Source organism: Rhea pennata, chromosome 22, assembly GCF_028389875.1.
Source record: "Rhea pennata isolate bPtePen1 chromosome 22, bPtePen1.pri, whole genome shotgun sequence".
In the NCBI taxonomy this organism is placed as follows: domain Eukaryota; kingdom Metazoa; phylum Chordata; class Aves; order Rheiformes; family Rheidae; genus Rhea; species Rhea pennata.
Window position 1 is genome coordinate 8,937,102 of NC_084684.1, and position 26,039 is coordinate 8,963,140.

The 26,039-nt window shown below is 45.1% G+C and overlaps 2 protein-coding genes across 3 annotated transcripts in view; one reads left to right on the forward strand and one right to left on the reverse strand.

Annotated features, from left to right (window-relative positions):
- Positions 1-26,039, forward strand: part of CAMTA1 (calmodulin binding transcription activator 1) — a 422,644-nt gene that overhangs the window by 206,273 nt on the left and 190,332 nt on the right. The window lies entirely within an intron of this gene.
- LOC134150112 (uncharacterized) lies at positions 7,402-23,108 on the reverse strand. Its single transcript, XM_062593703.1, has 4 exons — positions 22,727-23,108; positions 14,201-14,299; positions 12,723-13,115; positions 7,402-7,485 (listed from the first exon to the last, which is right to left on the reverse strand). Exons 1-4 carry the CDS (start codon positions 22,820-22,822, stop codon positions 7,402-7,404), a joined length of 672 nt encoding a protein of 223 aa, XP_062449687.1. The 5' UTR covers positions 22,823-23,108.

Sequence of the window (26,039 nt, forward strand, 5' to 3'; positions counted from 1 at the left end):
CTCCTGCTGTACGTGTGCTGTCCTTTAGTAATTAGAGTCATTGATTTCTAATTTTTTCCCTTTTATTAATTCTCTTTCTAAATGAAGCTTTTGGTTTTGTAAATGCTTTTGGGGGATGCAAATCTAGGCAAAAGACAGCCAGGTTTGCCGCGCATCCACGTGTCCATCCTCCCTTCCCTTAGGAACTCCAGTGCAGAAAACTTCCCCCAGTGTAAACAGGAATTTAGGATTCAGACTGCTCTCATCATTTTTAAGTTTGGTATTTTAATAACAGAAGCAAGGGCTTTCTAAAGCGTAACTACTTTGGATCTGCCTGGCGCTCTGCTGCATTGGAGCTGGCATTGCTGCTAAACAAATGGCTGTAGTTAATGCAGAATCGGTGTAGTTTGCTTCACTGATTTACCCTTGATTGGTCCTCAGAAATAGATGCCTGCAACTGCAGAACTAGCTGAATGGAAGGACAGGTCGGTATGGGCACCGAGTGTGCGGCGAGGACAGCAGCTGCCCCCTCGTCCTCCGGCCGGCTGCCAGGGTCCCGCCGGCCCCTCGAAGCGGCTGCCCTCCCCCTCGCCTGCAAACTGGGAAGTGGAGGAGGCTTTTGTGGGTTAAAAAGAGAAAAAGTTTCCTTGATGTTACCAATTGCAGGAGGTCATTGATGCCTCTCTCACTTCCAAAATCGCAGGGAGGGAAAATCAGGGACTGCGGAGCCGGAGGACGAGGCCACACCGAGCGGCTGGAGCAGGGCAAGCCTTGGGGGAAACAACAATTAAAACGGCAGGAGAGATTTAAAGCAATACTTGCAAGGTTTCTTTTTAAAGTAGTGTGCATTAATTTATATATAATGTGATATATGTTAGTATCTACTGTTTTATTATGTACATAATAACTTTTATAGACGTACCCATTGCGTTGTTCCCGGCACTGATTTAATGAGTGTCACCAGGGCTCTCGTCTAGCTCTTTGTTCTCAGTGCCACAGCTCGGAGTCTGGTGCCACGTGAAAGCGTTTGGGCTCGCTCCCTGCACGGGTCAGAGCGGGTCTGGGCTCGTTCCTGGGCTCTTCAGCATCCCAGGCACTGGCAGGCTGAGCCACAGCATCTTGAGGAATTGCTGATTTGAAGAGATGCATTTATTTTGCAAGCATGTTCTGCATGCACATGCCGTAAATGTGGATCACTGTCCTGACGGCCTGGCTCTGGGGTCGTTTTCCCTGCCGCGCTGGCACAAGAGGCACCAGGGTCAATACTGCTCCTGCCCAACCTCGGGGATTCTCCTGGCAGCTTTTCAAAAACATTTTGGCTCGATAAATACAATTCTTAATTCTACAAACTAGCTGCTTTGTTAGCTCCTAGGCTTGGTTGTCGAGCAGCACTGTTTGCTCATGGGCCCTTAAAAAGGCAGCAAGCAAACCTCGTTTAGTCGCCTCTGCTGGTGGTCATCTCAGGGCTGGCGAGCCACATAGCAAGGGCAGCAGCCATGGGCCAGAGATCCCTTCCTCCAAATGCTCCTGTGATTCTCCAGTTCTCTGCAGTTGCAAAACAATTTCAATATTTTATGAGAACTCTGTCCTCATAGAGTAAGGTAATTGATATAAGCAATTTCAGTTCCCTTTAATATAACAAATCTCAAGTGTGAAACCTCCTTAGTTAATGATCAGCATAAAATAAAAGTCTTTTTTTAGTATAAGTTCTCAGTTAATTTTACAGTTCAGTTGAAGTGAAAATATCATTAAACGGGGTAGCATTAAACTTTATACTCTACCTTCCCTGCTCTGTGTGAGCAAGATAACTGGGTTTTGCAGTTACCATCGTGAATTAATCATCCCGCGATCCTCATTCTGTGCGCACATCTGACTCTGTTATCATCGCGAGTCTGCAAGGCAAAGCAGAGGGGCGGACAAACGCTGCGGCGTGGTCCGGGCCCCGAGAGGTGCATCTGCCCAATTCGCAGAGAGGTGTGGTTTCCGCTTGTTTTTGCCAGCAGATGCGGATGCGAGTGGCGTATGACAGATTTTCCCACCTGGAGGTGGCTCTTGCCGGCCTCCTGCCAGGTAGCAGCTCTAGTTTCAGCGCGCGCGGAGGGGGCCGGGGCCGAGGGAAGCGTCCGTCGCGGTGCTGCCGAGCGTGCGGGCTGCGTGGGCTCTGCGAGGGAAGCTCGAGCAGGCTGCCTCTGCGTTCCCAGCAGCAGCCCTGAAGCGGGAACGCACGAGTGGTCGCTAATGCCAAAGCTGAAAAGAGCAGCCGCAGCGCAGCGGAGGTCGTCAACACGAGCGCTTGCACGCTCGCGATGCAGTTGGACGTGCCTGGAAACGCCCTCGGAGGGCCGGCCTCTGCCCCACGCCACCGCTTCGCTGGCTCTTCTCCCTGTTGCCTCTCTGACAACGCAGTGCATCCCGTCAAGGGAAGACAGCGCTTGAATTGCATCTGGAGTTTTTAGAAAGCAAATCTGAGCTGCTGCAAGGTGGCTAGGCGAGAAGGCTCTTTTCCTCAACGTAGCAGGCTGCTCCCTTCTGTCGCCTTTTAATGATTTTGTCAAATAGCTGAAAATGCCTAAAAGTGAGCAGTAACAGTAATAAAATGTGGCACATCTATTTAATGCATGCTTTGCCGAGGTTGCTGAATTAACCTTCCCTCCCTGCCAGGGGATGCCGATCGCAGTCAGACTCGGCCGCAGCACAAGTCAGACCCTGCCTTCTCCTTGGTGTCGTTAAAGTAGCAACGTTTTATTCCAGGCTTGAACTTGCAAGTGAACCTTGAGATAAAGCGAGGATGCTCACGCTTTAGGAAACAAATGCTATCATAAGTAGGTAGCATCCTTAATTATAAGGTACAACGAGGTAATGCCTACTTAGAGCATATACTAAATAAGTAGAGGTTTGAAGATGAGCCTTACTGATGTTTCAGGGTCACCTCTCATTGCCTGCAGCCTGGTGATTTTGGTTGCTCTTGGTGCTGGAGCACTAACCTGCCTTGCTCAGTGGCTTGTTTCTATAGGATAGGTCCTCATCATAATTTTAAAGGAATTTGGAAATGTTGGAAACTTTGCTTTGGTGGAGTACTTTGTAAAGGGCTGTAGACAGCAGCTGACTGGCTGAGTTGGCCAGGCGCGCTCCTGCGCTCTAGTGTTTCACGTTTCCTTATAAATGACACACCAAAGTTTCCCCGTCAGAGCTGCCCTCCCGAGCAGCCTAGGAAAGCATTGGTGTGGCTCTTTCGGGCTGCTTTCACCCTAGTAATACGACGTCTTCGTTAGCTGCCCTACTGGTAATCTGCTTCTGATGGAGATTAATAGAGAAAATATTTTCTAAACACTTCAGTATGCGTTTTCATTAATCTATGTTCAGAAAATTAATCCTGTGGGGCGACCTGCAAAAGGTGTTAATTGCAGTTTCAGACAAGAATTTATCAAAAGTTTGAAGAGGTGCACTAACAACTGCGCGGCAGTAGCAGGAGTTTCAAAGGGGACGTCCGTATCTTGCAGACCTTTACGCATGGTGGAAATAAAAACGTTTCTTTTCAAAAGCTCTTTGAAGCACAGTGCAGTCTTGGCTCTGTGCAGGCCATGGTCTTCCTCCTCAGGCTCAATGTGGGATTAGAGAAGAAATAGTAAATGAAGCCTGTTTATATCCATCTCCAGTGTTGGGCTGTTGTTCCTGAGGAGTGCAGAGACGGTCAGTGCCTAGTGAAGCTGGACACCTCTGGCCTGGAATAAAGAAAGAGCTGTAAAGTTGGGCAGAAGTTAGAGAGAGTCACAACTACTTCTGCAGCTCAGAGCTCCTTTTTGTGCACACTTATATTCAGGTTAAGTCCCTATACTCCAGATTTAAAGAACTGTATGGTTCTTTATCAGATTATGGCCATGTTTGCTTTGCGTGTGGGTGGAATAGATGGCCAACACCACAAGCTGTCTGCACTTCTGGCTCTCAGAGAATTCGTTGTAGAATTGATTTGTATTTTGTGATTCTGGCAGCCTCGTGTCCTGCTTGGATTCATATGTTTGCTAAATGCAGGCAGAAGGAAATGTCAACATTTGGACTAAGAGGCTGTTTGCATATTCTACCGCAGCGTTTGTATGGAGTACTGCTGTGCCCGCAGCACTGAAGGTGCTCCAGGACACGTTCTCCGGTTCAGCTGGGGCGGAGGAGGCTATTTCCACGCTCTGGTCCCCCGGTCGTGTGTTCCCTGCCCGGCGCTTTGGGGAAAGCCTTCCTGGGCTTTGCGGCAGGATTGCAGGTGATGTGGGTCGCCATGCCACGCTCTGTGCTGCTACAGTGAAAAACAAGCTATTATTCCCTGTTATAGCCAATCTGGGAGACTTATGCTTTATTTTTCTTGAGGAAGAGGTCATTAAGCTAAGCTACTGTGATAAAAACACATGGGTGGGAGTGAAAAACCAATGACAATTTCTATCCATTCTAATGTTACTTAAAAGCTTTGGGTAGCCGTTACGCATTGGTGGGGAATGATTACGGAGGAGGAAATTTCCTTTTGCTCGCTTCATCTCCTCCTCCTGCATGGGAGCCGGACGCAGGCTTCCTTTGTGGGCGCCTGAAATCTGTGTATCCCGTGGGAATATTTGTGCAGCTCTGGGTAATCCTCCAAGGTTTCTTTTCTTTCGTTCTTTTTTTCTTCCTTCCCTTTTTTTATTACAGTTAGCAATAATGAAATTTGGCGTGAAAGTGGAACTGTGTGTGTTATTTGAGTGGCTTTGGGATGATGATGATTTATTGTCCACTTTTACTTATGAAAGCACACTTGGTAAATTCCTCGTGATTTGTAAACCTGCAGGCAACATATTGGATAAAAATGATGAATTGGAAGGCTGAGGGAACAGATTTCTGCCTACTCATGAGACTAATTTTTAATGACACTTTTTGTGGCGTGGGGAAGCTAGCAACCCAGAATTTTCTTTAGTTTCTTATTCTGCCTTTTCCTGAATCTTAAACAAATATGAATTGGTTTCAGTGACTGAGAAAATACTGTGTTTTGCTTTTGGACATAGCTTACATAAGACTTGGCATGTGGTCAGCCTCAATGAGGTGTTTTGTCTTGCAGTAAATAAATATTTGAATGTATATTTTTGCATTGTGTCCCGGATACTGAGAAACCTTTCCTCACAGAAATGAAACACTCCTTAAATTTGCAAATACCATCATGAACCTTTCTCTGATATGTTGGTCGCTGTTAGGGTCTGGATGATGTGGATTACATGCAGAAGTCCTGCTGAGGTTTTACAGCTATATTTAGCTATTAAAATCCTAGGAGGAGCTTGAAGTTTTTCTGCACAGACGCTGGTTTTGTAAGAGCGCTGCTCACATGGGATGTCACCAGTTCGATCCGGAGAAAGGAGCTGTTCATGTTTAAGTGACGTTTCAGCCGTGCTCAGATCCTGCGTGCGGGTGGTGCACCTCACCTTCACGGAGCGCCTTCTGCTGCGCGACAGGCAATGGGAAAGCGAGGACCTGCCAGTGACTCCTGTGAACGCTGAGCCGTGTCCGCCGTTGGAGCTGGAAAGAACAAGAGTAACGCGAAACCCAGTTCTCCAGGCAGTTTTGTTTCTTGCCTGCTCCAGAAGCAAGAGAGAAGGATCCTAAAGAAGCAATTTAGCACAGCTGTCTCTCTACTGGTGTAAATGAAAACTCTGTCCTTTCTATTTATGTTAGTGAAGCTGTGCTTTGTACTCGCATTCAAGAGCTTTGGAAAACAAATAATTTGTTTGGGCTGCAGGGTAGTGATCTGACATACCCGGTGCAAAACTCTGCAACCCAGGGGAATGAAAAGAATAGGCCTAACGGCATAAAGCTTCAGAGTTTATTTTATAAATTCACATAGACTTTTTCAATTGCTATCACCTTAAAAAGTAATGTCGTGCATGCTTTAATTGGCCAGATAGGCATCAGTCTGCAGAAGATTCCTCCTGTGTGAGAAGAGGTGGTTTACTGAAAATGATTCAGCATTCTGTTTTATCAAGTACCTCAGCCAAGCCGTCTTGTTTTTCTTAGGGAAACATGCAGAAAATACTTTAGAGGCAAAACTGTTTAAAATGCCAGCTAATGAGTGGACTTCTTTAGTCAAAAAATGCTCTGCTATTGCCTGAATCACCTCCTATATGCGTAGTAACCAGTTTGCATTCCCGGAAGGTGCTTGGGGCGCGGGGGCGTTTCATCTCGCGTTGGGCAGGTCTTTGCTGTAGCAACGACCCTCTGCACAGGGAGGTCTGCGTTACCTGCGGTTTCATGCGGAAAGCGCAGGCGTGAGGCGTTGTGACTGCAACGCTATTATCTGCCAAATAACCCCATTGATTCAATTGGTACCCGCGATTTGTTAGCGTTTTCTGCTTCGTAGCTAAAAAGTATGAAACGTCGAGGAGCGATGTAAGATCCTATCTGCATGAGAAGCATTTATAAAATTAATTTGTGTGAAGGCTTGCATTTAGTTAATCCGTAATTAATCAGTAGAGCCCACAGGTTCTATAATTGGATGTTAGTGACAAGTTATTTAAAGTAAAATTAAATCCCTTCATGTCACCCATTTGTATATGGGAGACGTTTCAGATTATGTACTTAATCGATGTGCTTTTTGCTTTGGGTTGTCTTGTCACTGTGAGTGTAGGTCCCTTTGCATCAGGAGCTACAAAAGTGGAAGACAGGGGTTCCTGCATCGGGGGTGTAATCAAGGTGCCACACAAGAACACGGGGCAGGAGTCTGCCCCGAAGAGGGACCACTTGGAAGGATTATAAGAACGTTGTCAGAGCATGTAGGGACGTGGCAAGGAAGGCTAAGGCCCTTTTGGAATTAAATTTGGTAAGGGATATCAAGGACAAGAAGGAGGGCTTCTCCAAATATATCAGTAGCAAAATGGAGACTAGGGAAAATGTGGGCCCACTGCTGAGTGAGGTGGGGCCCTGGTGATGGTTACAGAGAAGGGAGAGTTACTGAATGCCTGCTTTGCTTCAGTGTTTACTTCTAAGACCGGCCCTCAGGAATCCCAGAGCCCGGAGACAAGAGAGGAAAGCTGGAGAAAGGAAGACTCTCCTTTGGTCAAGGAAGATCAAATCAGAGATCTTTTGGGCAAGCTTGACATCCACGAATCCATGGGTCCTGATGGGATGCACCCGTGAGTACTGAGGGAGCTGGCAGATGTCGTTGCCAGGCCGCTCTCCATCATCTTTAAAAGGTCCTGGAGAACTGGAGAGGTGTCTGGGGACTAGAAGAAAGCCAATGTCACTCCAATGTTCAAGAAGGGCAAGAAGGAGGACCCAGATAACTACAGGCCAGTCAGCCTCACCTCCATCCCTGGAAAGGTGATGGAACAGCTCATTCTGGATGTCATCTCCAAGCATATGGAGGAAAAGAAGGTGATCAGGAGTAGCCATCATGGATTCACCAAGGAGAAATCCTGCTTAAGCAATCTGATAGCCTTCTTGCTGAATAGATGAGGAGAGAGCAGTGGATGTTGTCTGCTGATAGGTCGACAGGTTGTCCACCTGAATATGGAGAAAAACTTACTATGAAAGTGACAGAGCACTGGAACAGGTTGCCCAGAGAGGTTGTGGAGTCTCCTTCTCTGGAGATATTCAAAACCTGCCTGAATGCAATCCTATCTAACATGCTCTAGGTGACCCTGCTTGAGCAGGAAGGTTGGATTAGATGATCTCCAGACGTCCTTTCCAGCCTCAACTGTTCTGTGATTCTGTGACCCTCTGTGCAGAGGAAAACAGGCACAGTTCCCAGCTCAGGCACCATTCCTTCTCTTGTCTCCTGCTTGAACAGTCCATTGCTTGGTCAGCTTGCACCAAAGGGTAGGCGAAAAGGAGCCATCAAGGTCTAAGGTCTAAGATCCTGTATATTGAAATCCTAGTCCACCTGAAAGAATTTTGAAAAATCTAATTGGTAACATATAGGTAAATACTTTCTAGACACCTGTGCATTTAATGCTAATGATTTTTTAAAAATACTATTATTTTATAAATGAGGAAAAAAGTGCTCTTAACTTGCGATTTTTGCTGTTTTTCATGCTGTCTTGGGACATATGTAAGATATTTGCTCGTGTGTTTAGAGTTGTATTATTTTCTTTAGTCAACAGTCTAAGTGTTGTAACTATTAAATCACCCTAAACAACTCTTCAAAAGGCAGAGCAATAACATAGAGAATCTGAGTGATAACACCATTTCAGGAAGATGAGAGAAAGGCCTGGAAGGAAATTCTGCAGTTACTCATACAGCAGGACAGACCAGTCTTGTACATCTTGTGATAGCAGATCTCTTCCAACATTTATTATCTGTCAGGAAAATGAGCTTTTCAGTCTTTAATAAAAAATTAATACAAGTAAAACGTTGACCTTTTTGCTGCTTATTGAATGTCAAAAACACTCAGTTCTATTTGTTCATTGTGAACTTTAGTAAATTTAGGCACACTAATCTTAAGAAATTAATACTTTGCTGTTTGGATTTTTCAGATGGAATGAAATATTTATAAGTTGACTGCAAGCACTATAAACTTGGTATTTCTACAGCAGCTTGTCCAGAAAGACATTCTTAAATTCTTAGTTACTGTAGATCCTGCCATTGCTCGTGAGTGATAGCAAAGGTCTGAGGATTTTAAATTGCAACGGGAAGATTTAGTGTTGGCATACACAATAATTTGTTTTAGGCTGTATAAATGCTTTTTAATTAAGGGATGCATTGCAAGGAGGTTTGAAGGTCACATCCTTTCAAGTTGCAAGTGCACTTAGGTACAATTTTCAGAATTCAAGAGCTGCTGAATACCCTAAGTGACTTGGCATAAATAATATTTTCAGTGATGGGGAAGAGAATGCGAAGTTTTGCAGTTCCCTAAGTGGAATGCAGATAGCCTTTCCACAACTGTGTTGTTTTTCCACCAAATACTTTTGATGTTATGATGGGAATGATGCCATCTTTGCACAGAACTGAAGCTGGTCACATAGGGGAGACTTTGCATATTGATTATTGAATCCTGGAGTTCAGTGGCTGCTTATCTGAAAGGTTAAGAGGTATAAAGAAAACTGCACCAATGAATTAGGTGTCTCGTAATTAAGTTGAATTGGTTATTGGTAGGCTCAGTATATAGTATGTCTATGGATAACTCCAAGGCTAATTTTGCATAGGAGAGGCTGCCAAAAAAAAATTTTATCCAAGACTTCTGGACCATTCCAGCACAAAATTAATCCAAGATAAAGCTGTGTGTGTAATTAACATCTCCCCAAAGTTCTTTTAGATTTTTATGTACTTATTATGAGCTGCATTTGTTAAATCTGCCTTTATTTACCGAATCTGAAAGACAAAGGGCGCACTCGATCCTGCAGGCTGAGGTCCTGTGTCCTTCATGCAGTCGTATCCTGTGCCCTCTGCCTGCAACTGGGGCTGCTTTTTTTCCGTCATGTGTATGCAAATCTATAGGACAAGATAGCAATAGAAAAATGAGTGGCATTAAAAAGAAATCTATATGGTAAAATAAGGTACATTTATTTGCTCTTTCCCACAGACCTGGTGCTAGTTTTCCACCTTCCCTGACTCCATCTCGCGCTGGGTCTGCTCACCACTGCTCTCTTTTGCCATTCCTCTTGAGCAGGACATGTGAGAGCATCTGGAGGGGAGGGCAGGATAAAACTCCATGTGTTTTGAGAGGGTTTGAGCTCAGACAAAAGTATTGATTCCATCCCTGTCGACTATTCTTATCTAGGCTTTCATCATAACTCTACTATGTTCTGGGTCATTAAATTATTCAGCCCTTTAAAATCTGTCTCTAATATCCAACTCCCCCGTTTTCCATGGCACTGACTTCCAAAGCCTGACTGCCCACTGAGAGAGTATTTCCTTTTTATTCATTCTAAATTTATCAGTCATTAATTTAATCAAGAAATCCTTTGTTCTTTTATTACAGCAGATGTTAAAATGGAATGACTAATCGCTTTCTAAATACTCTTTATAATAGTCTATACTCTACCTCAGTCAAGTCTCCACTAAGCTCAGCTAAATAATCCTTTTTTTTGGTACATTGTTTCCTCAGATATAAATGTATTTAGACCTCCACCTATCTTCATTAACCTCCACTAAATCTGTTCAGTCTCAGCCCTCTCTAACAGCTGAGGCAGCCAACATAGACATTAATAGTTAGTTCAGGTCTGTATCTGATTTCCCATTTATGCTGTAGTAGACATGATTAAAGCCTTCAAGTAAAATCAAGTTAAATCCTGTCGCAGCCTAGCCCATTATTTTTTCTCCTATTAGGATTTTAGGCATTTCTTTGACATATTTTTATTGCCAGATTAGGAAAAAAACGCTTGACTTGTTTGCAACATTCTCATTATATTCTTTTTATAACATTTCTAAAAGAGAATAAACATGAAATATTTCTGTGTATTGTAGTCATATTTCAGTCTGACTTTAATGTGCTCTGTGATTTTCCAGCTCACAATTCTTCTAACCTTGTGGTGACAGTCAAGAAATCCTCATACCTGTTAAAAACGTGCGATTGCACAAGCTACTGGAGTCTATACGATGTGTGGGGAGCCAGATAATTTGTCTATGCTGCAAAGCTCTAACTTGCAGGTTTTATGTATCCTTCTTGAATAACTGCCAAGATGGTGTTTAGTTCAAAAACTGTCTCACGGAGACAAAGAAGCTTTTCGTATCGCTTTTCCTTTTATGAGCCCCTCGCTGATGTCAGGGTCATTGGACTGCTTTTCTCTTACCTGAGAATCTATGAATCTCAGTTGCAGATTAAGCTTGAGATCTGTTCTTACTGATGGCTTGCAAACATGGATTGTTTCATGTTTAACAGGATATTGTTAGGCCATCCATCTGTAAAGCTTGTGCCACCCAGTTGGTATGCAAGTCCAAATGGGGCATCTGTCTCCTAAACACTTTTTCTTAGGTAGATGGTAGAGGTAAATGTTGAAAATCTTGCCAAATAAGAATCCAAATAACTTGTGTCCTTGGTTGCATAGCAATTACTTGGAGCATGCTGCATGTGTAGTTGGAACCATCAGTGAGTTTTCTTACTGCCTTCCAATTACCAGCTTCCTCCAGTCTTGCATATTCCCCTAGCCTGTATAACTTTGCAGGATGGATTCAAGCTTAATTTGGTACCTGTGTCCAAACCTCAGTGAGCTTGAGTCTAAGGCACTTCCAAGAAAGGCAGCTAGTTGGGCACAGAAGGCAACAGGAGATGGAGATCAACATTTCCTCTGAGAACTTATTCTACTAGCAAGGAATCCTCACTATTTCAGGTTGGCATTTAGTCTCAATTATTTGTTTGGTATTGTTTTCTATACATTCATTTATTTGTCTTTCTCTACTAGACTACAGTCACGGAATAGCTAATGCTTTTCTCTCCATGAGTACATTTGGTTAACGTGTATGCTTTGCCTTTTTAATAAAACAGCTTGTGCTCCAACTCACCCACTGCAATATGTTTTCTCCAGTTCTTTCTTTTTGCCATCTCCATCTTTTCAGCATTGTTTTTAAACTGTGGACACCAAATCTGTTTGTTTCTGATTTCTTTCATCCATTCAGCATCTCCTTGAGTATACGTCCAAGAATCTCGTTGAACCTCTGCACCCTGGTGACGCGTGGTCATGAAGCTGCTTGCCAGCTGTGACTGTGTAATCCTTTTCAGAGCCTTCATTGCTTTCCAAGAAACATTCCCCCATTTTGTAGATATGTTACTTTGCATTTGGTTGTGCAGAAGCACATCTTTGAAGGGAGTTTGCCTTATGGAAATATCCAGGTAACTCTACATAACCACCTTGTCTGATCTTCCGTCTTCTTTCTGTCACTTGTTAGTTTTATTTGCAGCAATATCCTATTTGTCGTCAGATCACTGATGCAAAGATTTAGCAGTGCTGGGCTTCGATTCCTGAAGAACGTGATTAGAAGTTTGATGTTAATTTCCAGTGAGTGGCCACATGATGAGACTTGGCAGTGGGACAGCTGTTGCTTATTTGGAAGCGATATGAGCTGATGTTTTTGGAAGACACCTATTATCTTAATATCCAGGGCCAGTTTATGAAGAGCGCTTGCTTCTTTTTCATAAAGATCAGGTACATCTTCTCTGCCAGCTGAGAGTGGTTCTTCCCAGTAAACCCTAGCTGTCATGCAAGAGAGGATAACATTACTATTGGCATTCTTAGTTTATACGAACTTTTCTGGTTTTATGTCGCTCACAAGTGTAAGAATAGCTGCAGAGCGGTGTTTACGCCGCATGGCCTCTCTCCTTTGGGTGCACTTGCCTAGATCTTCCTCTTAGAAATTAATGATTCATATTCGTCCTAGCTTTTCTCCATTGTCTGAAGCGTCTCCCAGGTCTGCTTCTTCAGCTGACTGCGATTTCCCTGTCTGCTCCTAGGTGCTGCCTCTGCTGCATGTGTCGCCAATGAGCACCAGGACTTTGGGAGGTGGCAGGTAGTGTCCAGGTGGCCACCATATATCTTCGCCTTGGTAATGGGCCATGTGCTCGTACTTACAGAGCGGGTTTTGGAGCTCTTTGCCCTGCTTGGTCTGTAGAAGACCTTTGTGTCATTTGGGCAGTTTTGTGTTTGTGTAACCAAGATCAGTTGAATTAACAGATATTCCCTTGAAATCAAGTTTCCAAAGTGTCCACAATATTGTGTATCCTGAAGACGCGTAGGTTTCCAGATGTTGTGTCTCTATTTCCACATGGTAGTGCACACACACAAATTGCACGGTGCTTTTAGGTTTACTTCCTTTGGCTTTTTCTTGTAGCAAAAATGCATGCTAATGCACAATATGAAGAAATGTTCAGACTTGTATCCTAGATTTGAACTACCTGCAGAGATGCTGCAAAGCAGAGACTTCATTTCCCACATCCAGTCAGTGCAACCAAAATACGCTGTCTTCCGTGTAGCTTTGCATCCCTTGTTATCTCTATCCAGGGGCCCTTCAGCTTTCCAGCATGCCAGAGGCGAAGTGTTTATTGCATTGTTTATTATCTTCCCAGCAGAAAATGCCTGAGCAAATACACTAGAGACTGTCAGGCTGGTTAAGAAAAGACCTTGTGCTAGTTGCTTTGTTGTACAGTTTTTGCGCACTGGATAAACCCTGGAGATTATGATAGCCTTTTCCTCAAGCGTGTCCTAGGGGAGAAAAATGCAAAATTAAATACTTCCTCTCTTGCTGGCTAATGTAATCTGTACCATCATGCAGAACGTGAGCAGTCCTAGCTGCCACTTTCACAGGTGACAGACCTCAAGCTTGCCGAGCACTGCCGGCTTTGCCAGGACATCCCAGGGAACGTGTCTTGGAGCTGCCTGGAGGTTATGTCGTACCCGAGCCTCCCAGCATTTACTCCATGCTGCAAAGGCACAAATGCAGCCTCTGCACCTCCCCAGGACTGATGTTTTGGGGGATGAATATTGTCTTCAGCAGATGGGCTCTGTTTTCCCTGGACGCATACAGGCACAGACACCCACCCTCCATGTGCAGAAGACAGCGGCCTGGCGCTTTAAAGAGCAAACACAGCCAATTTATTACCTTTGAGACCATCCAGCGTTGTGCGAGCGTGTTGGGGGCTGCCACTCGCATCACCCACGCGCGGTGGGTTGTCAGCAGTCTCTCTGGGATGAGTTGGTATCTAGCTGCCTGGAGAAGCTGCCTGTTCAAAGTCTCTTCCCTGATTTCATTACGACTTGCTTTCTAAGTTTAGCACTCCTAATTGCTGGAACATGAGGCCAACGTATATGCTTATGCATCTTAGTTATTTAATGATCGCCCTGGTAATGGTACAAGGTTAAAGCTATTTCCGGCTTTGCCAGTAGATATGTTTTATTAATGTTTGGTCAGTTTTAAGTCCATGTGACAAACAGGAAAACGGCAGCAAGGTGTGCCCCCGCCCTTGTTATTCAAAGTCACAAATTGATTACGGGCAAAACTGCAAAGAGACCCCATATTGCGCTTCCTTCAGTCTTACTGTCACTCCTTGCTTTTCTCCTTTTTCGGAACAGCATTTCTAGTTCTTTTCGGTGGTCTGTTTATCTTGCTCCCTACAGACTGCAGAGACTTTCTGTGCACACGCAGATTGAGGTGTTAGGCCCACGGAGGAACCTGCTTTGAGCGCGCACCTCTCTTCTGAACCTGCCTAAAGCGTGGACATGTACCTGGTTGCAGTGTCCCTCTGCGTGACGCGGTGTGGGAGAAGTCCTACTTGTTGCAAGGCACTTACCAAGCCTTGTACTTCGATGTAACTTCTCTTGCGGTCGTTTCCAGCTTTGGCGTGCTTTAGCGAGTCGGAATTTCTGCTGTTGAGCATTTCAGCGTGGCCCTGCTTGGGAGCAGAAGGCAGAAATCGGGTATTTAGCTGTGTAGTGATGTGGTTTCTTTCCTGCATGTTATTCACTCCTTGGTCTGAAGATGGAATTGTTTCTAAGTAGTTTATTTTTAATTCTCACCACTGGCATATCCCAGCTTTTTATAAACATAATTTTCAAGTATTTTTCAACCTCTCTGCTCCCTACCCTCATGCGCAGGGAAAAGTGGAGTGTTATCCTATGGGATTTGGCCCTAGCTGCGGGTATCCCATGCACGTTTACTGTTGCGTTTATCTGTGCTGTTTTTTGCTACTATGATGGAGTTTGTGTTTCAGTATTTTGATATTTAACATCTTTCTAAAAATACGTTTCCTACTTTGTGTGGGGAAATGCTCTGCGAGTTCTTAGGACCAAAGCGCTATTGCCCACGTGTATAATGTCGTAACAGCATGGTCTGGATGGGAAGCATGCTCAGTTTTCAGGCTACTTTCCCTGTGTTCTGTTTTGTGTTGGAAAATAGTGTGGGAATGCAAGGCATGAAAATTAATGACACTGTTCAGAGTGGATACATCCTTTAATGGTTATTCTTTTTTAATTATTTATGTGTGCACCAGCAACAGACCTCAGGATTATGAGGGTGTCTCTTACCTCTCCTTAATTTTTCAAGCAGGAGCCCTGGCTGAGCGTGGGGTCCGTGGTGGCCGGGGTGGGGGTTGCTCTGAAGCGCAGCTCTGTGTTATCGCTGGGATGTCCGCTCTTTTCCCCGTTGCTTCTACGAACGACAACGACGACGGGGGCAGCGGGAAATCAGGCCGCAGCATGGCCTTTTGTGTCGGATTAGGATGTGGCTTGAAAAGGACGTTTTGCGACTAACTGACTGTGACCATTAGCCCTAAGGAGACTTTAATCTCCTGGAAACCTTGTCATCCCGTCGAGAACCCCAAGCGTGCTCTCCATCCAGGTCGTTTCTGGGGGAAAGCAGCAACGTTCCTCTTTCACTTCTTTCAACTTTGACCACATCAAGGCAAGGTCCCTTCTGTAGGGCTCTCACCAAGGCCACGGTGATTAAGTACTTAAATTCATTAATCAAATTTCCTGTGAGGAAAACTACTGTCATTCATTAATCTGAACAGGATTATAAATAAGAGTTGGCAGATAGGGGAGGCAAACATTTTGACAGATAGCCCTGCCGGTTTGAATGCAAATTGCACTATTGCATCTGGAAGGCTTTAGCTCTAGGCAGCCTCCGGTTAGAGCTTCCCTAAAGATAAAATTAGACTGGTACTGGAGCGTCCCCGTATTGACAAAGGAATACGCGTCCGTGGAGAGCCAGCTCCTGCGCGCGAGTCTGCAGGGTCGCGTACCGACTCTCGGTGCTCAGTGCAGGTTCTGCAGCAGGGCGAGGCTACTGCTTCCTGTGCAATTCATGAAAGATTTTGTGGGGTTAGTTTGACTCAAAATTTGAGGATATCCTCACTGCAAATATGTAGCTAATACGAATTTGAGCTGATACGAATTAGGTAGTAGGCTGAAATGGGCAGCTCCTGTGGAATCGTCTTGGAATTGAAAGCATTGCAAATCAAGGAAAATTTGTATTGAATTCAAAAGCACTTGTAGAAATGCTAAGTCGAATGTTCACTTTCTGGAGAAAGAGCGATATGTGCTTTTACTGTTTTGCCTCAGTGCAGGACATTGTTTAGGCAATTTGTAAAGAGCAGAGTTGAAACCCTGACCACATTGCAGCGAATGGCAAAATTCCCATCTGCTGCTGCAGGGCTGGAGTTTCATCTTCAGGGAATTAGGTGACTCTGCAAGTCGTTTCTGTTGTTTCTAGGGTGAATGCAGCGCAAGCAGTCAGGGTGCTGCAGAGCACGCTGAGATTAAAGCTGCTGTTTCATGTTGAACTGGCCTCCTATGGTTTTGTTCGTAAATATTTAAAGCACTCTTATTAAATGAATTACCAGTATAAAAAAAAACCTAAGAGTTCGGTGGCTGGTGTCTAGAATGCTGCTATGTTGTCCTGCAGTCATGGAAAGGTGTTAGTGATATGTAGCCACGTTCACGCTCTTCTGCATTCACCCGGTGGCTCCTGGCGAGCAGGGCAGAAGGGGCCGTTGCCTGCAGGCAGGGCTGGTGTTCGCCCCTGCGGATTGTAGCGTTTTGCTTTTGTCCACTTTCACGCTGGCCCTTGAGTTACCTGTCCTCCTCTGATAAGTACCTGGAGGAGCTCTGCAGCTTTCTTCGTGCTGCATGCTGCACTTTCAGCTCCTGTTTCTCCATTGGGTGGAGCACGGCTTCGTGGTGCCGTCCCACCGCCACACTGATTGCTCATCCTCGTCCTCACCTTCGCCTGGCAGGCAGCAACTTCTGCCTTTCGATGCAGAAGGCCGGGGGCCCCCTCGCTGCTTGTCATTCTTCTGGCAGCACAGGAAGAAATGTGTTTGTTGGGCTTTCTATTTCTGTGGATCAAAACCTTTTGCTCTGGCTGATATAATGAGAAGCAGTGATGGTGAATGGATCAGCAGCTAAGGTCCACATCGAGGCCACCTCAGGAGGAGAAAGGCGGGAGCTTATATTGAATGTGAACAGCCTGCTCTGAAAGGCTTGACCTTGGACTTTAATTTGTTACTGAGCTGCAGGTAAGAGATCAGTGGGTGAGTGCTGGAGGATTCAGCTGGGAGTGGACAGTACCAGTAAATGCTCTTACTAAAAACACACAGGCACTACCAGCATAAGGAAAATCTACAAAAAAGAGAGACTAGGGCGTACTGGAGTACTCATTACTATCCTTTCCCTTCCCTCCATCCAAAGCACAGGCTGTAGAGGGAGATTTCCCACGCACATCTGGATGTGATTTTAAAGCTTGCAATGTGGCAGCACTCACAATTATTGGAAGCATTATTTAATGCGATGAACTGTGCAAAGGGTAAGATGTGGAAATGGTAACCCGCTGCAAGGCAGCCATTGGGTTTGCTCACACAGTAAATCAGCAATATCCATCTTGCATGAAGATACCAGCTTCAGCTGGCAGCTGGGAAAGCTCTTCAGGAGGCTGTTTAGTAGGCGTATGGCCCTGGCAAGAGAGAAATCTTTCAGGAAGGACAATCATTTTCCAGGAAGACAGGTATATTAAAAGTATAAAGTCTGGTAGGGACTGTTGCCAGCAGTGAGCCATTCAGGCTCCTTTTCGTTGTGTCTCGCTCATCTCGGTGGATGGAGGAGACTGAGAGCGGCACATTATCCCCCTGGTGCCCTGTGTTCTGCATCTCTGCATCTTGGGAAGGCTTCTGGGACTGAGCCGCTTGCTTTGAACATTGCAGAAGCTGGGAGCAAGAAATAGATAGAGCTAGTATCTGGACTAAGAAAAAAAAAAACCATATATGTGTTAGAAGGGGAAGTGTCGCCATCCCTCTGATGAGCATTAAACAGGTAACGTAGTTTAGTGTATCTTATTCCTTTCCTGTGTCAACATGATACAGAAAGAGAGGAACTCTATCTAAAGACTAGACCTAAAGGAAATAGCATTCACTGGAAAAAAAAATCAAGAGAAGATGCTAACATATGTCACTTTTAGAGATTGCTCTTCTTCCTGCACATGAGGAAGATAAGCAAAGTTTGCTGAAGAAAGGAGCTGTTTGCAGAGATCTGGAGGAGAAACCTGAAGAGTCACAGTCTGTGCACAGGGACTGTTGTGAAGCAAGATCTGAAGAACAGTTTAGGAACATGGAGGGACTTGTATCACCCATACGATATAAGACTGCGGGAACAGTAAAGCAGGATTTTGGGGTTTTGAAGTACAATATAGAAAACAGTACATGATTCAGAGAGATGCAGAACACAGAGCCGACGTCATTTGAATAGCCGAGTCTTTCTTGGTTAGGTCTTGGAATGAACGCTATTGCTAAATTTTAGAATTTCAGGCACCAGAAATCAGTACTCATATTTGTAGACTTCTGCCAATTAGCTAATGTCATCAGAAGAGTAATTTATAATAAGAAGAAAGGTAAGACCTGTGGTCTGTGAACAGCCAAGATTTTGGAATTCTGCGGAGCGAAAACAGGCTTGAAAAACAACCTATTAAACATTAAATATTTCATTAAATATTAAGCATTTCAAAAATTGCTTTCTAACAAGTCCTGAGGTAAATAGAAAAATATTTGATAACAAAAGCTACCCATACTGACAAGGTCTTGTGACGGGCAAAGCTTAGCTCTAGAATTTGAGCTTACAGTTAACCTCTCCTTTGATGAGCCATAAAACAAGATCTGTGGGTTCAATCCGGAAATCATTACCTAGGTAAAACTGCTGGTGACATCAAGGCCATCGGGCGGGCTTGAACCGTGCTGGAAAAAGAACCAGAAGGGTGGATAAAGCCAACACTGTCAATTGCCGAACCAAGCTGAGTGCCCGAACACCTGCCCGTGCTCTGATGTGAGACAGCTGCCCTGTGAGCTGCCTGGGGTACTGAGCACTGCGGGCTGGGACGTCAAAATATCAGCGTACGTGCACCACCTCAGCCTGTACTTCCTTCTGCAATAAATGCAGTGTGTTCTGCAGGGAAGCCACTGTAAGTCTGGCGAGTTTCCCAAGAAAGAAATACCCTGCACAGCAGTGTTTCCTTGGTGACTTAAGAGAAAAGGTAAAAATCACAATAAACTAATGATTCAACGATAAACGCAAAGCAACCAGTGTAGAACCGGACCAGTGTTACATTTCTCTCAGACTGTCCGGTTAACTTGGCTTATGAGGCCTTTTATGTTTTTCAGAAGAGAAATTGTTTTATGTTTTTGCATGCCAGTTTGTTGCCTAAAAATTAAAGGCCAGGTTCTCCAGGATCTTTCAGCTGTGTAGAAATTTTAATGTGCTTTTTGGGATCTGCTTTCAGTACACGAGGACCGGTTGTCCAAATTGGCAAACTATCAGCTGTTGTTTAAGTTCTGTCAACATCAGGAAAATACAAGCCTCGCTGACAGGGTAGGAGGTTACCCCTGTGCTCAGACCTGAGCACATCACTTGTGCTTTGCTGAATCAAAGGTCCTATGTATAAATGTCAGAGGAAAAATCTAAACCTAACGTCTCTGTTTTACTAAGATCAGTAGTGAGAAAACGTGTTTAGCAGTGTTTTGGTTGAAGACTTGCTGCAGTGGAGATACTATAGCAGGAAATTTTGGATGCTTCCCTATGTTATGACATTTTTTCCCTTTAGAGATCAAAATAAAACTTTCAAGCGTAGTCTGTCTTCCCTCTGCACGCTTTCTCGGTGCTGTAACAGCCACTGTTACACCTCAGAATTTGAAAAAGCGAAACTGGGACTGATCTGCGTAAAGGACTGTTTAGGTTGGTTTCCTGTCGTCTCCCCGTCCTTTTGCCGTAGGAGAGATGTCAAAAAAAAATTGCTTCTCCTGGCTTTGCTCGCTCGGCTGAGCCCCCGTCACTGCTCTCCCCCTCCCCAGCTGCATCTTAGCGTTGGGGGAGCAAAAGTAAGATTGATGGCGTTAGGTTCCCTGTGCGCGGTGTTGGCATCGAGTCAGGGGATTTTACAGCAGCACGTTGCCTTTTCTCGCTGAATTTTGATTAATGGAGCAGGCTGGAACTGCCGCTGTCTCCCAGCTCCTTCAGCTGACAGCAACGAGCATAATCTGATGTTTAAATGGATTTGGAACGTGTCTGTGGTTTTAGCATCCGTGTCCTGAAGGAAAGACCATCTGCTGCAAGATAACCTGATCTCGGAGGGCACTTATTTCAGATCGGTTTGAAAGAGAGATGACACACAAAAAGTTTGAGGGTATTCCCTGATGCTTACTAATTTGGTGGCAAATGGCAGCTCATGCTAGAAACTCGAGGTTTGAAGCTGTCCCCCTTTTCTAACCGTGCTCTGCCCTTTCAGAGAAAAGTAGCAAAGCGTTTTGTGGGTTCTGTTTACAGGTGCAGATGGAAAACTGCTCCTACATACAAAGTAAATAGGTGACTACAAACAGCTAACAAACTTCTGTGAATATTGATAGATTTGTATGAAATTCAGATAAGTCATTTTCAGGAAAATTGTATAGTACATCTGCTGGAATAAGAGCAGATTACACTCTCTTTTTAAATAGTAAAATATGAAGAATTCAGTGAAAAGAATAAGTGTGGCATCTGTATGACTAGATAATGGGAATATCTACAGTAGAGATGAGAGAATTGCTTTTGCACTTTGACTACTTTCTCTAAAGCACAGGTTATTGCACTGAAAGTTTTTGACAATGTCAAAACTTGTGTGCTTCTTTTCCATATTCCCATCCAAAGGAAAAGCACTGGGGGTGTCCTTTCACACCCCACAAAACGAGGGTGGGTTGCGCTACCCTCAAACGCGTGGAGGCTCCAAGCCGCACAACCTTTCCGTTACGCCGGCGAGATTCAGTATTACAGTTGTGCTGGTTAGTGCTATACTGAAGCCTGGCTGCTCATGTTTTAAACTAGTAGAATAGTCCCAGGCAGCAGAAAAGCTGTTGGTTTCCCATTTTAGATATCTAAGAAACTTGTACCACACGTAGTCTGCGTGTTATTACGTAGCTTAAATTCTGCAGTGTGTCTTTTCCTGGGGTGGCATGTAGCGTGGCCAAGCAGGTAACATGCAGGCCAAGGTTAAGAGCACAACTTGACTGGGTGCAGGTGCAGTTGTTAATTTAAGAGACCTGTGTCTTATCATTTAGAGTAAAGTTAAAGCCTCAGCTGGCTTTACAGTTGGAGGTTTGATCTGTGGTAGCAGTTGCTGCTGCTAGAAGCAATGTTACTCCATGATGAAAATAGGTAGAGAAGCTCTGAAAATGTACGTGGATTTACAGGATGAGACACAGTGCAGTTCAGTGGTTTAACAGAGGTATGATTAATTACTAGACTTAAGTACATGTTGCTTAACAATACGAGACCTAAGAACAGCCACGGTGGCTTTTCATCCAGTGAGGCAGTCAATGCCATAAGCTGTTAAAACAGTTGTTATCCTGCTCTCTCCCTGTTCCCTGTCCCTACCTTTTTGGTAGGGTTTGGTGGTTTTGTGCAAAGTAGATTTTTTTGTTCTGTCCTTTTCTGTGGCTTTTACTCGTCTGATAGTTTCTATTATTCGGAGCGTTTTTTGTTGCCGTTGCCATGAGTATGTTTATTTTAATAGACTGTTTGCTTAGGGACGTCACTGTCAATCTTGCATTGTTGGGTGCTGGCGTAGGGAAAGCATGCCCCTTCCCTGTCGGGTAAATTCCTCTGGCTCTTCAGCCCTATCCCAAAGAAACTGGGAAGACCTGAGAAACAGGCTGCTGGGCGTAGGGAGAAAGGGATGTCAGAGCCAGATGTCTGTCGGGAGTGAGGGGAGATTTCTGGTGCCCAGCGCCACAACAAGGAGGCAAAGGACGTGTTTTTTCCCCTGGAACCTGCCCCCAATATGTTTCTGACGTGTGCAAGCCGCTGGGATATTTATAAATTGGAGCCTTATAGCATAAAAATGACTCAAGTATATTTTAATATTTTAGAGCCACAGGTCTTACGTGGTTTGTTCTCTAAAGATTGATTTAACTTCTTATTAAGGGAATTGGGAATTCAGTGTGGAAATCTGAACAAAACCTAGATAGTTTTTATTTTTTTAAGTATCTACCAGTGTATCTCAGTGGGGAGAAGAATTTCAAAGCCTGTCCAGCCCTAGCTTGAATTTTTGATTCTCCTGCTTTTTCATTTTCGTTCCCAAGGTATTCCTGGTAAGGAAGAACACCTCAGCATTATTGCATTATTTTTAAATAAGCCACAATCATTTTAAGGATCTCAGGATAAAAAAAAAATGGCTAGTGCTTTGATTTTTTTTCTACTAGTTTTCAACAGTTTGATAATCGAGATGTGAACTGCATGTAAATGGAAGGATGGGCAATTCTAATTGTAGGACTGTCTGTCTGGCATAGAAAGCCCCTTTTTCTTTAATTACCAGTGGATTTTGAAAAGGTGTGAGGTGAAGCAGAGCTGGCAGGGCCTGCCCTTGGGAGCAGCACAGGGACTGCAAGAAAGTTGCTTATGACTGGGCACTCCCAGAGCTGCGTATGGATTTCGTACTGCGTGGGAATTGCCCCCTCCGTGTTGTCAGGGGGCTGCAGTGGAGATGGTGGCTTTGCTCTGCAGATGGTGACTGGCTCGGTGTGCTTTAACGTGGCTGCAGTCGCCTGGGCAGTGGGCACTGGCTCTGGACAGCCCTCAGATACCTCAAATTACTTTAGGAGAGGATGAAGGGATCCTTGCAAGGGTATTTCAGAACAAGGTCTGTATTCTTTCCACATTGAAGCTTCCTATTTAGGCTCATACAAATTGGGCGAGATTACTAAGATTGCTTTGTGCTGACATTCACACCTCTCTGTGGGGAAAAAAAAGTTACCGCTGGTGTCTTCCTGAGAGGCGTAAACTAACGGCCAAAGGGGCAGGCTGCTCACCTTTGCAGACATCCGGTGGCTTATTCCAATTGCATCTTTTGTATTTCTTTCCTGCTCTGTAGGCTTCTGACCTGACTGCTGCCTCTCGGGAAACATCTTTATGGTGCTCTTTGACAGAGACCTCCTTCTTCCTTGCTTTTCTGCCAGCTGGACGTGTATATGGAGGGGGGCAATGGTTTTTCTGTGTATGAAATTATTGATATTTAAACCTCTGAAGCTCACGTAACTCGCGAAGATGGAAAGCCCATCCCTGCCTGGAAGGTGACCGCAGCGTGCTCGGGCAGGAGCCGTGGCTGCGGTGCCGCTGCTGCCGTAGGCGTCGTTCCCGCTTCCTGCGGCCGCAGAGCGAGCCCGCCGTGGGAAAGACCGGGGCTGCTGCGCGCTTCCCTTTCGAGGCAAATTGTTCCTGCTGCCACGCTGGAGCCTTGGCTGGGAGGTGACAGAGCTGGCGTTTTCATATCTGTACCTGCTTTCAAAGCAGAAATCAGTAAGCTACTGAAGTGCTTTTCTCTTCAGATGGCTCAGAAATGCTATTTCTTTCCTCCTAGAAATTTTTGTAAACTTGAAAGAATATCACGAAAAAAATGCTCCTCTCTGTCCAGCCCATTAATTCTGCATGCTCAGGACAGAATTAACCTTGGCAAGCCTTCTAGAGGAGAGAGTAATTCTAGCCTTAAAAATCTGCTGATTAAAGCTGGTTTCAGGAATTCGATTTCACTTAATGCGTTGGCTGGGAGCCCAGCCCAGCATTAACATAGCCACAGACACACACGCCTCGGCATCTTTTACCTTTCCAATAAATAAATAAATAAAGCCCCCAGCTAGTGAAAACCCTTTTGCCAGTTTTAAGCAAGAATTCATTTTAAAGATTCCTTTAACTAAATGCATTGAGTGTGTCGGCTGCGGTTACCTGTCTCCTAAGCAGATGCAAGGAATGCAACTTAGGACACCGCAACATTAATTAGTTACAGCGTTGGTGGTAAGTATAGACAGCTGATCTCATTCCGGTCAGAAGCACAGTGGCAGGTTTTCGGAAGAGAAGATTCGAGGAGTTTGGCGAGGAAAAGCATCGAGTGCCTAGAGAGCGGCTGAAGGGTTGTGTTTGCCCCACCGCGGCTGCGTGGCTGCCCCGCGCCGCAGCTCCTGGGAGTGCTGGCTGGGCTGAGAGCCCCCGCCGCTACCGGAGGGACAGGCTGTCCTATGGATAAGAGCTGGAAGGGCTTGAGGAGGGAGACCGCAGGGCAGAGGGAAAGGCTCCACCACACACATGCCTGATCTGCTCTCTGTCGACCAGGCGTTTTGCAGCTCCACCAAGTGGCCTGGACCTGGTGTGAGGCAGAAGCAGGTTCAGTCTCTACTGTTTTTTCAAATGTAGGAAAGGCGGCCAGATCTGCCCTTCAGGTCTGCCATCTGTGTTTGGCGGATGCATGCCACTAAGCCCCCTCAGATAAGTATAGCTTTGAGGTACTATGTCCTCTGCTAGGCTTAAATCAGAAACCTGGAGATAAAAGGCTAAGTCTCTCAAGAAACTGCAGTTTCGTTCTGAAAAGTTAGCAGGGAAACTGTGAATCTCAGGGGTGAAAATGAGGGGAATAAGGTAAGACTAATGGCATCCTGATGTTTACTGCCCACACGTTCTTGCTGCGGTTGGCAGCGTGTCCAGAGTGGGCTCCAGGAAGAGATTGCCTCGTGCTTTGCAAATAGCAATTTCCTTCTCCCAAGGGGCAGTGCTAGGGAGCAGTTCAGGGCTCATCCTCTGCTCTTAGGGCACCACCAGCCTCTGCATGAGCTGCACGTAGAGAACCCGGGTGGTGCCAGAGTTACGTAGCCCTATTAAAAATGCATAAGTCACAGAAGCCATCGATCGCACTAGGAATCCAGCAAAGGCCCAGGACTGCTTTAGTGTCTGTTGCAGCTGAGGGATGCGAGTACGTCCTCTGCTCATTGTGGGGGTCACTGCATTTGCAGGGAAGAAAGGCCACCTCTCCCACTGAATGCTACACACACTTTTCCCTCTTGAGATCAGTGGGGTATTTTTGGCATTAACGTTTTCTGAGTTTGCAATCTTTAACTTCTGCATCAGCCTCTCGTTTGGGCACAGGAGTGCTGGAGGCACGTCTCCTTTGCTCCTGGCACAAGATGGTTCTCGTTTGTAACAGTAAAACTTACCTTACGTATGCTGGTTCCAGTGACAGATCACTGGAACAGGTTGCCCAGAGAGGTTGCGGAGTCTCCTCTGGAGATGCTCAAAACCCACCTGGCCGCGATCCTACGCAACGTGCGCTAGGTGTCCCTGCTTGAGCAGGGGGTTTGGACTAGATGATCTCCAGAGGTCCCTGCCAACCTCAACCGTTCTGTGATTCTGTGATTTTTTTCCCCAGATATGAGTTCTTCCTGCCCTGTTGTTTCTTTGACTGCCTCTTCTAGTTTTTGTGTGCATCTCACAATCCATCGTATAGCGTTAGCAGGCCACAAAATTAGAAGCGTGAACAGAAAGAGGGTAGTATTCCTGCGTGTATTGACAGTTACCTGATATAATTACTTGCTGCTGCACCATCCCAACCCCTGTGGTGGTCCTCATGAACAGGGTCATTTCACCAGTGACCTACAGGATGTTTGGGGAGAAGCTGGTTTTAAGCCCTGTGAGCTGTGAAACTGGAGTTTTTACGTGGTTTCTGTGTGCTTTGTTCTCCAGGGGAGACTGGTACATGCCCGACTTTGCCAAGCATTTGCTCAAGCCTGTGCCAGCTGTAGCTGCCGTTGGCATTTGGAGTCAGAACCTGACAGGCCCGACTCTCTTTAAAACCTGGTTCAATCATGAGTGCTAAACATCCAAAAATCTAGCCTGTAAGATTTTTACAGCTTGATAATTTTGCTTTTCTCAGTTGTAGCTCAGAAATACCATGGGTGCTCTATATTCTTTATGTTACAAAAAGGGAGATAAATTATTTACTTTATTTGCCCTTTCATGCCACATAACACATTTGTGCGCCCATATATAGTGGAGATTTGTGGCTTGTTCATCCCTTCACCTTTCTTCAGTAAAAAATCTGAAGAGGGATGCATGGAAATCCAGAGCTGGAGCACTGCCAGGAGAGTTCTGGGGAAATGGTGCAAATTCCCACGTGAAGCACCCATAGATCACGTAGAGGCCTGGCCAGGTGAAAAAGCTTTTGCTGTTTATTTTCCAAGCTTGCGCTGGATGAATTCATGGCACAGCTGACTCGCTGTGTAAATCCAAATGTACTGTGTTATCAAATTGTAGTTCATCCTGTAGTGCTTAATTTATTACATTGGAAATCTTGCAAAACAA

Bases quoted from the DNA above. Each gene is read 5' to 3' on its own strand.
- LOC134150112 (XM_062593703.1), bottom strand. From the start codon at position 22,822: ATGTTTCCCGAGAGGCAGCAGTCAGGTCAGAAGCCTACAGAGCAGGAA. The intron at 14,300-22,726 runs GTGAGCAGCCTG...GCTCCCAAGCAG, and splicing joins GCCACCGGATGTCTGCAAAG to GGCCACGCTGAAATGCTCAA. The intron at 7,486-12,722 runs GTAAACCTAAAA...CTCCATATTCAG, and splicing joins ACAAGAAAAAGCCAAAGGAA to GTGGACAACCTGTCGACCTA.